Source organism: Pan paniscus, chromosome 9 (assembly GCF_029289425.2).
Source record: "Pan paniscus chromosome 9, NHGRI_mPanPan1-v2.0_pri, whole genome shotgun sequence".
Taxonomy (NCBI): domain Eukaryota; kingdom Metazoa; phylum Chordata; class Mammalia; order Primates; family Hominidae; genus Pan; species Pan paniscus.
This window is the reverse complement of record NC_073258.2, coordinates 73,225,485-73,242,044: the sequence shown is the minus strand read 5'-3', so window position 1 is coordinate 73,242,044 and position 16,560 is coordinate 73,225,485. Positions and strand designations below refer to the sequence as shown.

The window sequence follows — 16,560 nt, the reverse complement described above, 5'->3', positions numbered from 1 at the left end:
TATGGCGGCTGACCTGAGCAGTCTGGTCCAGTGACCAAGCCACCAGCCTATCTCCTGGGGAAGGATGGGATTGGGGCCCTGGGCCCAGGTGAAGGTTCTAGTGGGCAGCTCTGTCCCTAGCTGACACTGAGCAGATATCAGACACCATACCAAGTAGTGGGGGTTGAGACAAAAGAGACAGAGACCCCACTTCAAGAAAGCCTCAAGTCTGTTGGGTGATAAGAGGGCTCCAGGCAGGAATGGACAGAGCTACACCAGGGTGGGGGGCCAGAAGCTGCTCAGTGTCTTAGGGGACTGAGGAGACGCACATGCAAGAGACACAGATGCTTTGGTGCAAGAAGGGGACAGCAGATCGAAAACTCTATGGCAGTGGACACAGCCTTGTTCACCCAGGGCAGCTTCCTGCGTAGGTGGGCCATGGAGAGTGCTGAAAAAAAGGAGCACATCCAGCAGGAAGCTGTGTCTGTCACCTTTTCCATTCAAGATCGAGCCCTGCAGCCCCCTTCCTCCAAGTCAGGACTCAAGTCTTAATCCTGACGTTTCCTCTCCTCTCTCCTCTCTCCTCTCCCTCCCTCACACAACTCCCACCCTGAGGAATCGCAGACTTCATACACTTGAGAGCTGGAAAGGCCTCAGAAAGTGCCTGGTCAGAGGAGGAGACCAGGCTGAAGCCCAGAGAGCCTTAGACCTTGACCAGGACCACACAGACGGACAGGACCAGGGCTCTTTCCATGGGCAGGCCAAGGGGCAGGCACAGCCCCCAAAGCTCCCTGAATGTGGGGAATAAGCAGTTTATGATTCTTCTCCACAGGGGATGTCCAGATAAGTGACAAGATCACCATCTCAAAGAACTTCAAGGAGAATGTGATTCGCCCTATCCTGAAAGTAAGAGGTCTTTCTTGGCACTTCCTGCTGGAGCCTAAGGTTGGGGGAGGGTGATCTTAGCCATCCTAAAGATCTGGAAGCCCCATAATTTCCCCAGTCTTCCCCTGGTGTCTGGTAATTTCCCTAACCCGCTCTGGGTCACTGAGCTCATCCCACCCCTAACCTGGCCCTTCAGGCTCACTTCCGGAGGGATGAGTTTCTGGGACGGATCAATGAGATTGTCTACTTCCTCCCCTTCTGCCACTCGGAGCTCATCCAACTCGTCAACAAGGAACTAAACTTCTGGGCCAAGAGAGTAAGAGGGAACTGCCCATGGGTGGGGGCGGGATAGCCAGCCACTGGAAATCTGGAACACTGGACTGGGGGCACCCCCACACACATAAAAGATGGAGCACAGTGGTGTGGGGCCAGTGGCCCTGGCCTCAGGCCAGAGTGGCAAGAGATGGAAAGCAGTGGGCCACATGCAGGCATGCTTCTATCTGACCCATCTCAGGCCAAGCAAAGGCACAACATCACGCTGCTCTGGGACCGCGAGGTGGCAGATGTGCTGGTCGACGGCTACAATGTGCACTATGGCGCCCGCTCCATCAAACATGAGGTGAGCACAGGAGCCTGAGAAATGAGGCGCCTCCACACCTCCCTCCCCAGGGCCCCCCAGACCCAGTCCCTGAGCTCTCAGCCTGCCTCCCTATAGCTTGGTTGCTGGACTTATTCACACCCAGAGTGGATGCCCATTCAGAACCATAAACACATGATCACCAAGTAAAACCCCTGCTGGAGGGTAGCCCAGTATGAACCCCACTAGGACCAGGGAACTGGGCTGGGAGCCTCAGAAACTTGAGCGCAGTCCTGCGAGCTAGCTGTTATTAGCCCCAATTGGCAAATGAGAAAGCTGAGGCTCAGGCTCAAAGGAGGTCTCTGAGTTGCCCTAGCAGTAAGTGATGGAGGCCGGCCTCCAAGCTGGGTCCAGGCCGAGGGAGTGACCACTTCACCTCCCCACCGACAGGTAGAACGCCGTGTGGTGAACCAGCTGGCAGCAGCCTATGAGCAGGACCTGCTGCCAGGGGGCTGTACTTTGCGCATCACAGTGGAGGACTCAGACAAGCAGCTACTCAAAAGCCCAGAACTGCCCTCACCCCAGGCTGAGAAGCGCCTCCCCAAGCTGCGTCTGGAGATCATCGACAAGGACAGCAAGACTCGCAGACTGGACATCCGGGCACCACTGCACCCTGAGAAGGTGTGCAACACCATCTAGCAGCCACCTGCCTGCTCCTATGTGCCCTCACCATCCAATAAAGGCCCCTTGGCTGTGGCATGGCGACTGACTTACCTTCCCCTCATGCCGCTCCCATCTCTACCCAGTCTCAGGCCTGCTTACCTCCTCACAGCCCATGAAGACCCCTTCTCAGCCCCAAAACCTGAAGGAGGAATTTCGCCCTACTCTGGCCCCTTTGTTGTGGGCCCATAACCTGCTAACAAGCCTTCAGGAGAGGAGCTGCCTTTCCACCCCCTTCAAGGCAAGGAGGGATGGAGGTCCCTTATTTCCTTCAGAATGATCCCCATCCCCCATAGTCGCCAGACTTTCTCATGTTCCCAGGAAGCTCAGAAGTATGGCAGCTAAGAACACAGCTGGCTGGAAGAAGACAGGGACCAGACTGAACTGCCACCCTCTGCTAGTCCTCATGCAACTCAGTCCCCAGAATGGCTCCACTGGGAGTGGAGGAAGAGCTCAGAGGCCCAGGTGCAGATAGTTCTGCAATTTAGTCTGTAGCCTCCTTGTTCCCTACCCTAAAATTCTAAGGGGAAGGGACCCATAGAGGCTTGCCTGTTTCCGCTACTATATTATGCCCAGTGTTCCTCCTCACCCCACGTCCTGGGGTCAGGCCAGACCATGTTTCTTCAGCCTTGGGGACTAGGCCAGTGTTGGGCACCTCCAGGAGGAGGCCTGACTGGTTCATTACCCTCCCCTACTCAGACTGAGGAGCAGTCCCAGATAACCAAGCAAGCTCAGCTCTGTGGGGGCCTCCTTCAAAAGACTAACATCGCAGACATTAGGAAGCTGTAGGAAGAGAGATCATGGGTTTGACCTCTGCCCACATGGCCATGGAGTCAGCCTCAGCCCTGTCTGTACTGCTCGTCCAGCTAAACGAGCCTGGAATAAACATGCAGTTTATTCAGTCTGCATGTTAGTCACAAAGCAGAGGGTCTGGACACCGTCCCCCAAGGGCATTTCACAGACCAGCCAATGTTTCAAGCCCACCTTAGCCAGGCACAGTAAGGCCTGGTGCATCCTTGGGCATCATCTACAGTAGCCACTGCTGATAAGCAGTCCACCCACCTTCCCCCACAGGCCCTTCATGGAACCCTTGCGTAGTGTTAGCTAGTCTTTCAGGAAGCAGAGAATGGGGCCAGGAATCAAAGTCCCTTGGGTAATGGAAGCATGTCCTAACAGTATGGTGGGTATGAGGCAGTCAGAATCCAGGGTGTGAGCTCCAGCAGATGCTTGGATCACTGTCTACCCCTCAGGGGCTGCTGCTCCCTACCTCACTGACTGTGTTTTTTTGTTTTTTTTTTTTTTTTTTTTTTTTTTTTTTTTGAGACAGAGTCTCGCTCTGTCCCCCAAGCTGGAGTGCAGTGGCGCGATCTCGGCTCACTGCAAGCTCTGCCTCCCAGGTTCACGCCATTCTCCTGCCTCAGCCTCCCGAGTAGCTGGGACTACAGGTGCCCACCACCACGCCCGGCTACCTTTTTGTATTTTTAGTAGAGACAGGGTTTCACCATGTTAGCCAAGATGGTCTCAATCTCCTGACCTTGTGATCCACCTGCCTCGGCCTCCCAAAGTGCTGGGATTACAGGCGTGAGCCACCGGACCCGGCCTGCTTTTCATTGTTTTTTACTTTTTGTTTTGAAATAATTTTAGACTTAGAGAAAGTTGCAGAAATAGTAGAAAATTCCCATGTATCTTTCATCTAGCTTCTCCCAATGATTACATCCTACAAAGCCATACTGTAGTTTATCAAAACCAGGAAATTGCCGGGTGTGGTGGCTCATGCCTGTAATTCCAGCACTTTGGGAGGCTGAGGCAGGCAGATTACCTGAGGTCAGGAGTTCGAGACCAGCCTGGCCAACATGGTGAAACCCTGTCTGTACTAAAAATACAAAAATTAGCCAGGCCCGCTGGTGCCCACCTGTAATCCCAGCTACTTGGGAGGCTGAGGCAGGAGAATCACTTGAGCCCAGGAGGCGGAGGTTGCAGTGAGCTGAAATCACGCCACTGCACTCCAGCCTGGGCGACAGAGTGAGACTCCATCTCAAAAAAAGAAAACCAGGAAGTTAACATTGATAAACTACTACTAACTAATCTACAGACATTCAAATTTTGCCAGTTTTCCCGATGATGTCCTTTGTCTGGTCCAGGGTCCCATATTGCATTTTGTTGTGGTGTTTCCTTCATCTCTGTCAGCCTGTGACAGTTTCTCGGTCTTTATCTTTCATGACCTTGACACTTTGGAAGAGTCCAGGCCAGTTATTTTATAGAATATTCCCCAGTTTTAGTTTGTTTAATGTTTTTACATGATATGATTGAGGATCTGCATTTTTGCCAAGACAACCACAGAAGTGATACTGTGCTATTCTTAGTGCCTCCTAGCGGAGGGTGGTGGTAACTTTTTGTTTTTGTTTTTTTTTTTTTTGAGACGGAGTCCCGCTCTGTCGCCCAGGATGGAGTGCAGTGGCGCAATCTCGGCTCACTGCAACCTCTGCCTCCTGGGTTCAAAGTGATTCTCCTGCCTCAGCCTCCTGAGTAGCTGGGATTGCAGGTGCCCACCACCACACCCAGCTAATTTTTGTATTTTTAGTAGAGACAGGTTTTCGCCATGTTGGCCAGGCTGGTCTTGAACTCCTGACCTCAGGTGATCCACCCACCTCGGCCTCCCAAAGTGCTGAGATTACAGGCGTGAGCCACCACACCCAGACTAGGTGGTGGTAACTTTGATCACATGGCTAAGGTGGTGTGTGCCAGGTTTCTCCACTGTAAAATTAGGAATTTTCCCTTTGAAATTAACAAGAATCTTCCACTTTGAAGCTGTGTGAATGTCTTATTTATCCTTAAAATTTTGCCTACTGATTTTCATTTCCATCATCAATGATTCTTGCTTATAACAGGTATTAATGTTATGCTTGCCTAATGGTGACTTTGTTTCATTATTTTACCTGTATTTATTAATTGTTATTCTACTATAAGGAAGAGCTGTCCCTTTTCCCTATTTATTTGATAATTTATATCAGTATGAATGAGTGGATATCTGTTTTATTCTACAGGCTACAATCTAATGCTAACAGTTTATTTTGTTGCTCAAATTGGCTCAGATTTGGCCAGTGAGAACTCATTGAAGTTGGCACTGTGTTGTTTCGACATTGCCCCTGTCACTTTTTAAGCATTTTCTGGCACCACAAGATGTTTCAGGCTTCCTCACATTTTCCCTATCTCAGCCCTGGCATCAGTCATTCTCTAAGAAGCTCCCAGTTCCTTTTATTCCAGAAAAAAGGAACTTAGAAACCAAGTTGTTTCTTGATGCCACTGGAAACCAAGATCTGGACAGAATATATACTCCTGGCTAGAGTATCATTGGCGGAGTGTCATTGCTCGTAGGCCTGCTCAGCAGACAGAGCTAGAAAACATATATGTATATATGTTAAAACATGCAAATACAAGCACCTGAATTTATTATTCTATCCATCTGTATGTTATTAAAAACCGTGAGCCAGGTATGGTGGCTCGTGCCTGTATCCCAGGACTTTGGGAGGCCAAAGTGGGAGGATCACTTGAGCCCAGGAGTTCAAGACCAGCCTGCGCATCATAGCAAGACCTCATCCTCCAAACGTTTAAAAAAGAAAAAATTAGCCAGGCATGGTGGTGCATTCCTATAATCCTAGCTACGTAGGAGGCTGGGGCAGGAGGATCGCTTGAGTTCAGAAGGTTGAGGCTGTAGTGAACTGTGATTGTACCACTGCACTGCAGCCTGAGTGACAGAGCAAGACTCCGTTTCATATTTTTAAAAATAAATAAAAATCATGAGTTTAGATACGGTTTTAATTCAATACCATAGGGTTTGCGACTGCCATTTTTATAACCTTACTATTCTTTTTCTGCTTTTTCTCCTGCTATCTCTGTTTCTGCTCCTTTCTATTTGATGTTTAGACTTCCCATAGAGGCTCTAGTTAAGTCAGCTAGTAACCATCCTGTGTGCAGTATTCCTACTAGATAGAGGTCTTATGCCCGGCTGTCAGTCCGTTGGTTCAGTTAACTGTGGCCAGGAATGCTAGGCATATAACTGAAAATCAGATAACTTTTATACAAGAAAAGTCAATAGCCACCTTCCTGAGAATAGGATAAGGAGACGGGTAGAACCTTAGATTCTAAGGAACCTAATTAAGAATCACTTCTGGCCGGGCGTGGTGGCTCATGCCTGTAATCCCAACACTCTGGAGGCCACGTAGGGGCAGATCACGAGATCAAGAGATTGAGATCATCCTGACCAACATGGTGAAACCCCATCTCTACTAAAAATACAAAAATTAGCCAGGCGTGGTGGCGGGCGCCTGTAGTCTCAGCTACTCGGGAGGCTGAGGCAGGAGAATCGCTTGAACCCGGGAGGTGGAGGTTGCAGTGAGCCGAAATTGTGCCACTGCACTCCAGCCTGGTGACACAGCCAGCCTCCGTCTCCAACAAAAACAAACAAAAAAAGAATTACTTCTTCCAGAGATTCTCTGCCAGAACTCCTAGGTGGTGTTGGACCCATATCTTTTACTTCCATAGCATCCCAGGCAACACTCAGCTCACTTGTCCTACTTGTTCTGTGTCTTCATCACTAGAATGTAAGTTCTAAGAGGGCAGATGCCAAGCTGTTCAGCCATTCACAGAACCTGGCACAGTGCAGGCATATGACAGATGTTCCTTTATTATTATACTTGGGTGAGTGGATGGGACCTGCAGCAAGTGCAGATCTTCTCAGTGGGCTCTGGAACAGAAAAGTATTGTTTGTTTGCTCAGCATATTTTTATTTGTCCCATGTTGCTGTGGCCAGGATTTGAGCTCTGAGACAATGCAGCAAGGTGAGACCCAGATTTCTTTTGTTTTGTTTTGTTTTTTGAGACAGAGTCTTGCTCTGTCGCCCAGGCTGGAGTGCGGTGGTGCAATCTTGGCTCACTGCAACCTCCACCTCCAGTTCAAGCAGGTCTCATGCCTCAGCCTCCTCAGTAGCTGGGACTACAGGCGTACGCCACCATACCCAGCTAATTTTTTTTGTATTTTTAGTAAAGACGGGGTTTCACCATGTTTGCCAGGCTAGTCTCAAACTCCTGGTCTCAAGTGATCCACCCACCTTGGCCTCCCAAAGTGCTGAGATTACAAGCGTCAACGACTGTACCCGGCCCCAAATTCCTTATTAAGGATCCTAGAATACATGAGACCAGACTTGGAAATGAAAGTGTAACATGTTTATTGTTCAAAAAGAGAAACTCAAAGGTGTGTAGTGATTTTAAAATTTAGGGAAATTCCTCAATATAGTGAAAGAAGAAAAACAAGAAAGAAATTTAGGAAAGAAACACACTTAAACCATAAAAAATAGAAAATGGACCAATAAAGATAAAAGCTAAACTTAACAAGGTAGGAAAAAGAAAAAGAATAAATTTAAAAATTCTTTGAAAGCACCAATAAAATAGATAAAACCTCCTGAGCCTGATAAAAGGGGAAAGGAGCCAAAAAAAATAACAAAATTAGGCATGAGAAATTAGACATAACCATATATATTGAGGAATTGAGAAGAAGAATAGAACTCTATGGCAACAAATTTGAAATCAGAGGAAATGGATAATTTCCCAGCAAACACTGATCCTAGAAATAGTCTGAAAAGGCCAGTTGGTTACCCAAGAAGAAACTGGAAAGGTGGTTAAAATTTTATCCTTTTTCAGCACCATAAGATGGCGAAAAATAAATAAAATTTTATCCTTGTAAAAGATTGATGGCCAGGCATGGTGGTGGCCCACACCTGTAATCCTAGCACTTTGGAAGGCCAAGGCAGGCAGATCACTTGAGCCCCGGAGTTTGAGACCAGCCTGGGCAACATGGCAAGACCCCACCTCTACTAAAAATACCAAAATTAGCCAGGCATGATGGTGCTTGCCTGTAGTCAACAGCTACTTGGGAGGCTGAGGTGGGGAAGATTGTTTAAGCCCAGGAGGCAGAGGTTGCAGTGAGCCAAGACTGTGCCACTGCACTCCAGCCTGGGTGACAGAGCGAGACCATGTCCCAAAAATAAAAAATTGTGTTTTTAATTAAACTTTTTAATTGAAAAATATATGGGAAATTGTACAAATCACAAGTATGCAGCTCAGTGAATGATTACAAAGTAAACACACTCCTATAGCCATCACTCAACCCCCAAAATAGATGAGTTTTAACTATTACTGTACTCAAGCCTGATAAAGTGCCAGAAAGAATGCTATAGCCTAATCTCACCTATGGCCATAGATGCAAAAATCCCAAATAAAATCAAGTTGAATTGCACACTCTGATTACATAAGGTTTATTTTAGCAATGCAAGGCTCAGTGTCAGGAAATTTATTAATTTATTACATCAAGAACTTAAATGTTATTTAAATGTCTAGAGAGTGCTAGTCTTGTTAAATTTTCTCATTTTGATAATTATACTATGATTACAGAAGAGAACATCCTTGTTTTCAGAAAATGTTAAGTATTTAGAGGTTAAAGGTAAACCTCTAATTTGGTTTGCCAGTATTTCAGAAAACTACACACACACGCACACACGGAATGATAAAGCAAAAAGTAAGGTGTTGGCAAGGCATGGTGGCTCACACCTGTAATTCCAACACTTTGGGAGGCCCAGGCAGGTGGATCACCTAGGTCTGGAGTTCGAGACCAGCCTGGACAACATGGTGAAACCCCTCTTTACTAAAAGTACAAAAATTAGCCGGACATAGTGGCACATGCCGGTAATTCCAGCTATTTGGGAGGCTGAGGCACAGGAATCCCTTGAACCTGGAGGCAGAGGTTGTAGTGAGCCTACATCACACCACTGCACTCCAGCCTGGATGACAGAGTGAGACTGTCTCAAAAACAAACAAAAAAAAGATGTTAACATTTGGGAAATCTGAGGGAACGATGTACATGAATTCTTTGTATTGTTTTTGCAACTTTTAAGTATAAAGTTATTTCAGGCCAGGCATGGTAGTGCATGCCTGTATACCCAGCTACTCGAGGCTGAGGTGGAAGATTCCTTGAGTCTAGGAGTATGAGGTTACAGTGAGCTATGATCATGCCACTGCACTCCAGGCTGGGTGGCAGAGTGACACCCTATCTCTTAAAAAAAACCAAAAAACAAAAAACAGGTGCAGTAGCTCACACCTGTAATCCCAACAGAACACTGAGGGGTCAAGGCAGGTGGACTGCTTGAGCCCAGGAGTTCAAGACCAGCCTGAGCAACATGGTGAAACCCCATCTCAGCAAAAAATTAGCTGGGTGTGGTGGCATCCACCTGTGGTCTCAGCTACTTGGGAGGCTGAGGTGGGAATATCACTGGAGCTCGGGAGGTGGAGGTTGCTGTGAGATGAGATCGTGCCACTGCACTCCAGCCTATCTCCAAAAAAAAAAAGGCCATAGTAAAAGCCTATTAGCATGGATAAGTGTCTGAATAAAAGATAACTGTACAAAAATCAATTGTTTTTTTCTGTATTCTAGCAATAATCAACTAGAAACAGTATCAAAAGAAAAACATTCCATTTACAATTGCAACAAATAGGTATATATATATATTTGCTCATCTACACATAACCTATTTCTGGAAGGGAGCAGAACTAGGCAATTCAGGGACAGCAATGGAAGGGGAACATTGCTATGTTATTTAAAATACTTTTTAGTAAGTTTTGAACCATATTAATGTATTTACCTGTTCAAAATTATACTTAATAAATTTAACAAGAAAACCATATTAAAGGGCATCAAAATAAGACCTGACAAGTGAAAAAACATCAAGTTTTATATAATACTAAAATATACATTTCTTAATATATAACAATGTAAACCTAATAAATAATTTAATACAAATCTAATTGACAGCACTTTTAATTAAGTAATGTTAAGGTCATACTGCACTACTATGTCCAGAGGCGATGCTACATGGAGTTACTGTTTTCTGGGTCTAGCCTCTCAGGAAATAGTCATTACTACTTTTGCAATCCCATCTTGACAGTATGCAAAAATTAGGGAAAATGTAAATTTATCATTAACACACACTCTAAATACAATTATGAGAGAAAGGAAAGAGAAGGGTTACTGTCTGTGGCTGGAGTATAGTAGCTGTGTATGAGTGTGGAGAAGAGAGGAAATTGGTGGAAAATGAAGCTACAGAGGCAAGTTTCCTGATTTCAAAGTGCCCTGAATGCCATGCTAAGGGAATGAAATGACCAGATTTGTGTTTTAAAAGACCCTCTGTTTGCATTGTGTAGAATGATTTGGGATGACTTCTGACCAATATATAACAGAGAGTAATTTCAGGCAAACTCTCTTCCACCTCAAACAAATATTTAATATATGTAATAAGACAAGAAAGTTTAATACACAACTAGACTTGAAACCAAGAATGGGAAATCCCAGCCATGTGCAGTGGCTCATGCCTGTAATGCCAGCACTTTGGGAGGCCAAGGCAGGCAGATCACCTGAGGTCAGGAGTTCAAGATCAGCCTGGTCAACATGGTGAAACCTTATCTCTACTAAAAATACAAAAATTAGCTGGGTGTGGTGGCATGTGCCTATAATCCCAGCTACTGGGGAGACTGAGGCAGGAGAATTGCTTGAACCAGGAGGCAGAGGTTGCAGTTAGCTGAGATCACACCACTGCACTCCAGCCTGGGTGACAAAACGAGACTCCGTCTCAAAAAAAAAAAAAAAAAACTTAAAATGTCCAGACATGGAGAGAAGACTAAAAACCATAAAGCAAGAAAGGACAGTAAGAAAAAATAGTAGGTATATTTGAAAAAGAGGCTTCATTCTGAGTGATTTTCTCAGATTAATTTTCGTGTTTTATGCATTTCTACAATTTTTTCTAGTGTTGTGGTCCTAGTTGACTTAGATATTAGATACTAGGAGTAATAAGGACTCATATTCTTAAAGGAGGAAGATTTGGGTCATCCACTGGACAACAAACCATAGTGGTCTAAGGCAGTGACACAGGACAAGGGGAATATGGAATGGTCAGGGAGGGCAGTCACCAGTGTGACCCTCCAGAGTCATGATCAGTTGCAGAGATAAGGAATATAGCCTCAACCACAATCCTGAAACCATTAGCCCACCATCCTCTTAAGAGTCTTCCAGTCTAATACCATCCCTCACAGATTCGTTATAGTAATCCCAAGAAGTCTGACACTAACTTCAGTGGTCATCTACCACCACATCATCACATACTGCTTCCCTCTCCAGCCTTTCCACTGTGTCCTCCAGCACTTCCTTTCTAAAATCGGTAGATTCTTTTCTATATGCACCTTGTCTTTGGAATATTTGCTTCACTTCTTCACCTTAACTGTCCCCTAAAGACACAGCTTACTCTGGCTGTCCCCTAAGACTGCTTACCTGTAGCCCTCTTAGGCAGAGGCTGCTTTCATTGTTAGACCCAGAAGTGAGCCTCCACTGCTCCTCCTCAATTAGTTCTCATCCTTCCTCAGCTCTTTTGAATTCATCAGTTCGACTATACCAGCCTTTCTCTAATTGTCCTGCCTACTGATCTCCCAATCACTGTGTCACAGGGAAGATTTTAGTACCTGTGTCACTTTCTCTCTTCCCCAGCACATGCCATCATTCTTGGTGGCTTCAACCTTCCATGAATGACCTAAAGCCCTGCTCTCCTCACATTTAGTGGTCTTTTTTCTGCCCCTGCCCACCTAAATCACCTATGTTATGGTCACAGTCTAAATTTCATCACAAGTAATTAAACTTCCTCCGAAGCCCCTATCCCTCTCTAGCCAATTATCTTTCATCTTCCAGTTCACTTATATGAACTGGAGTACATTCTGTGTGTAATTCTGTGACCTTATTGATACTTCTAGTCCATTAACCCCAACCTTCTTATTGCCCATCTGATCCCTCTTTCTCCAAGTCCACTTAAATCTCAGGGCCCATCATTATAATCTCTCTCTTCCAAATATTCTCAGAATCTTCAGACTTAACCCAACAACAATATAGATCTTCCCAAACCTGTATTTTCAAAAAACACTTCACACTACATAATGCCACCTATCCCTTGCACAGAGCAATTTACTCTTACAAAGATAAACATAGCAAAGTCTCATCAGGTGCTACAACTTGTTCCATATCAAGGATCTCTGTGTGATGAGCGTTCTTCCTCTGGTTCTATCATAACCCTATTTAGATATATTTTAACCTGTGGGCAAAATTGAGAAGTCAACCAACACAATCTACATAAAATACTAGGGCAAAGCGAGGAAAAGGAAGGAAAAAAGAGAAAAAAGTATGGCAGATTAAGCACTATATAGTATGCTCCCCACCTTAGACACCCCCCCACACACACACACAAAAAGAGTAAAATAATTTTTTAAAAGGTAAATACCCAGAGGATTCTGGGAAGATGCCAGAGTAGGAAGCATCAGGAATCTGTCTCCCCACCCAGACAATTACAGTGGCAGAATTTGTCTGATGTAACTATTTTGGAGCTCTGGAGTCTATTGGAGTTCTGCGACTTCCCAGGGAAGGCTTAGATGATAAATTGTGGTTAATTTTGTTCAATTTCAACTCTTAGCACAGTAACAACTACCCATCCCCCACCTCCCAGCCCCATGGCAGGCAGCTGTGCACGTGTTCCTAGAACAGCTGGAATGCAGCTTCCAGGAGCCAGGAGAGGCAAAAGGACCCTGTCTTTCAAATACTTAGGATCTGTGCTCTGATTGCTACTTCTGATCACAGGCATAAAGAAAAAGAGGCAGAGACCATTATTCTTATACCTCCTCCCATTGTAGCAAGCCCCTCTGGCTGAAGTGCTGTCTAGGATTAATGTGCTTGCACCCTTCCCTCCCTCTTCATTTTTCTCTTTTACTTCCTGTTGGTAGCCAGACATTTAAGACTAGGATATTCAAAAGCAATTGCATATACTGGGAAATTTAGAAAGTAATCATAATGTCTTAGAGAAGATGCAGAGTTAGTAATTTTTGTATTTTTAGTAGAGATGGGGTTTCACCATGTTGGCCAGGCTGGGCTCAAACCTATGACCTCAGGTGATCCACCTGCCTCAACTTCCCAAAGTGTTGGGATTGCAGGCATGAACCACCACTCCCAGTCAACTTTAAATGTAAATGGGTTAAACTCTCCAATCAAAAGGCAAAGATTGTCAGAATTGATTTTAATAATATAATCCAACAATATGCTGTCTACAAGAGACTCACTTTAGCTCCAAAGAGACAAATAGATTGAAAGTGAAAGGATGGAAAAAACATATTCCACACAAATAGTAACCAAAAGAGAGCAGGAATGCTTATACCAACATCAGACAATATACACTTCAATTTTTTAAAGACATTTTTTAAAAATTTACAAGAGAAAAGAACATTATACTATTATTTTTTAAGATGAGGTCTCTGTGGCCTAGGCTGGAGTGCAGTGGCATGATCACAGCTCACTGCCATCTCAACCACCTGGGCTTAAGCGATCCTCCCACTTCAGCCTCCCAAGTAGTTGGACCACAAACATGTACCACCATGCCCAGCAAATATTTTTAATTATTTGTAGAGATGAGGTATCACTATGTTGCCCAGGCTGGTCTCAAATTCCTGGGGTCCAGCTATCCTCTTTCCTTGGCCTCCTACACTGCTGGGATTACAGGCATGAGCCATGGGGCCCAGCCAAGAATATTATAAATACAAGGTTTAATACAGGAATAAGATACAACAATTATGAAAATCTATATACCTAAAAAGACCATCAAAATACATGAAACAAAAACTGGCAGAACTAAAGGGAGAAATAGAAAGTTCTACAATAATAGTTGGAGTCTTCAATACCCTACTCTCAGTATTAGATAGAAGAACCAGAAAGAAGTAAGGAAATAAAGGATTTAAACACCACAATAAACCAACTAGATATAATGGGCATATACAGAACACTGTGCTCAACAACAACAGCATATACATTCTTCTCAAGTGTACACAGGACATTTTTCAGGATAGACCATATGTTAGGCCACAAAATGCCTCAATAGAATTTATTTATTTATTACTGTTATCACAAATTTTATTCAAAAAATTAACTTTGTGGTTTGTTGTTGTTGTTTTAAAAAAAATTCCCCTTATGATCTGGTTTGGTCAATCAACCACAACACTTTCTAGCAGACATATGGTAGAAATGGCATGGCTCAGAATTGCCCAGATCTTTCATGATCTCTCAACCGCCTCCTGTCACACTCCCGCCTGCCGCCGCCTCCACCACCGCCACCACCATGGTCTCTAGACTGAGAACTACACTCCCGGGACTGGGATCTTGATCTATGCTTCTTGGGATGGCACCCATACAGCTCCCGCCTCAGCTCTCTGGAAATGGGCTTCAAATGCATGAAGTTGCAGAAGCCGCCTCGTGTGCATTCTCCCATCTCATACTGACTGCAGCAGGCTTCTCTGAAGTCGGTCACAGGCGACAGCTCGGTGTGGATTGGCTGTCCGTTAAACCAACGGTTATACAAGTCAATCACAGCCTTTTCCACATCTTCCTCACGGTGAAAGGACGTACACGTTCTACACGTTCCCCACCAGGTGGTCTCCCTGGTTGTCACAGACGTTCATCTCTTCAACTTCCCCATACTTCTCCTCCATTTCTGTAAAAAACTCTCAAAAGGCCTGGCACGGTGGCTCACGCCTGTAATCCTAGCACTTTGGGAGGCCGAGGCGGGCGGATCACAAGGTCAGGAGATCGAGACCATCCTGGCTAACACGGTGAAACCCCGTTTCTACTAAAAATACAAAAAATTAGCCGGGCGTGGTGGCGGGCGCCTGTAGTCCCAGCTACTCGGGAGGCTGAGGCAGGAGAACGGCGTGAACCCAGGAGGCGGAGCTTGCAGTGAGCCGAGATAGCACCACTGCACTCCAGCCTGGGCAACAAAGCGAAACTCCATCTCAAACAACAACAACAACAACAACAACAACAACAACTCCTCAAAAAATTCATCATAGTGTTCCTGCATCTCAATATCGCTCATGGCACAGCGCAAACCATCAGCAGACAGGGAAGAGTTTTGAGGGTTACCGTAAATGTTCAAGAGGGCAATGTTCTGGCTAAACGTCGGTTTATTGTGCAACCGAGAGCACCTGTCTCCATGACAACATGCTCCAATTCTGAAATAAAATGAACAGCTGACTTTGTCTTTCCCAGTGCCGAAGATGGAAGCCAGATACTCCGCCATTTCCCACCCGCCACCTGCCATCACCACCGCCGACACTGCTGCCAATGCAGCCTTAGAATTTAAAACATAGATATCGAAGCATTTTCTCTGACAGAGCAAGATAAATTAGAAATCAGTAACAGTAGTAAAATGGCAAAAATTCATAAAATTATGAAAATCAAACAATGAATTGAAGAAATCACAAGAGACATTAGAAAATACTTACAGATACATGATAATGACCTGTAACTTTATGCACCACACCAAAACTTATGGAATGCAGTGAGCAGTGCTAAGGAGGAAATTTATAGCTATAAATGCTTACATTAAAAAAAAAAAAGATCTCACACAACAACCTGCAATTTAAGGAACTAGAAAAACAAAAACAAACTAAACTCAAAGCCAACAGAAGGAAGGACATAATAAAGATGAGAAGAGAAATAACATAAGAACAGGAAAACAACAGAGAAAAATCAATGAAACTAGAAATCGATTCTTTAAAAAGATCAATAAATTGACAAACCTTTAGCTAGAGGGACTAAGCAAAAGAGGGAGAAGAGACAAATTACTAAGATCAGAAATGAAAGCAAGGGCATTATTAGTGACTCTACAGAAATAAAAAGGATTATAAGAGAGTGCTATGAACGATTACATGCCAACAAATTGGATAACCTGGATGAAACTGATAAATTTTTACAAACACAAAACCTATCACAGCTAAATCACAAAGAAATAGAAAATCTGAATAAACCTATAACTAGCAAGGAGACTGAATGAGTAATAAAAAGTCTCCTGAGAAATGAAAGCCCTGGAACTGATGCACTGCTGAATTCTACCCAACATTTAAAGAACTAACACCAATCCTTCTCAAACTTAAAAAAAAAGGAGATAACACTTTCTAACTCATTCTATGAGGCCCTGATACCAAAGCCAGACAAAGACACTACAAGAAAAGAAAACTACAAGCCAATATCCTTTATGAGCACTGATGCAAAAATACTCAACAAAACACTAGCAAACCACATTTAGCAGCATATTAAAAGGATTATACACCATGACCAAGTAGGATCTATTCCTGGAATGCAAGGATGATTCAACATACAAGAATTTATCAATGTTTCCAGAGTAATCTACAGAGTCACTGCAATCCCTATCAAAATCCCAATGATGCTTTTAGCAGAAATAGAAAAACCCATCCTAAAATTCATATGGAACTTCAAGG

The 16,560-nt window shown here is 44.5% G+C and overlaps 2 protein-coding genes across 6 annotated transcripts in view; one reads left to right on the top strand and one right to left on the bottom strand.

The window, feature by feature from the left end:
- The window catches only part of CLPB (ClpB family mitochondrial disaggregase), a 147,133-nt gene extending 141,166 nt beyond the window's left edge, over positions 1-5,967 (top strand). For all 5 annotated transcript variants that reach the window (XM_034933310.3, XM_003815675.6, XM_034933312.3 and 2 more), the window contains 4 exons: positions 812-885; positions 1,061-1,180; positions 1,379-1,483; positions 1,892-5,967. In XM_034933310.3, coding sequence (XP_034789201.2) covers positions 812-885; positions 1,061-1,180; positions 1,379-1,483; positions 1,892-2,140 — 548 coding nt within the window. In that variant the 3' untranslated portion in view covers positions 2,141-5,967. The remainder of the gene's footprint in view (positions 1-811; positions 886-1,060; positions 1,181-1,378; positions 1,484-1,891) is intronic.
- Positions 5,968-8,166: 2,199 nt separating this feature from the next.
- On the bottom strand, positions 8,167-15,380 carry LOC100992870 (splicing factor U2AF 35 kDa subunit-like). The gene is given in 3 exon segments (XM_063608217.1): positions 8,167-14,682; positions 14,684-14,781; positions 15,105-15,380. Coding segments are annotated over 3 exon segments (738 nt in total). The 3' UTR covers positions 8,167-14,318.
- Between the last annotated feature and the right edge of the window lie 1,180 nt (positions 15,381-16,560).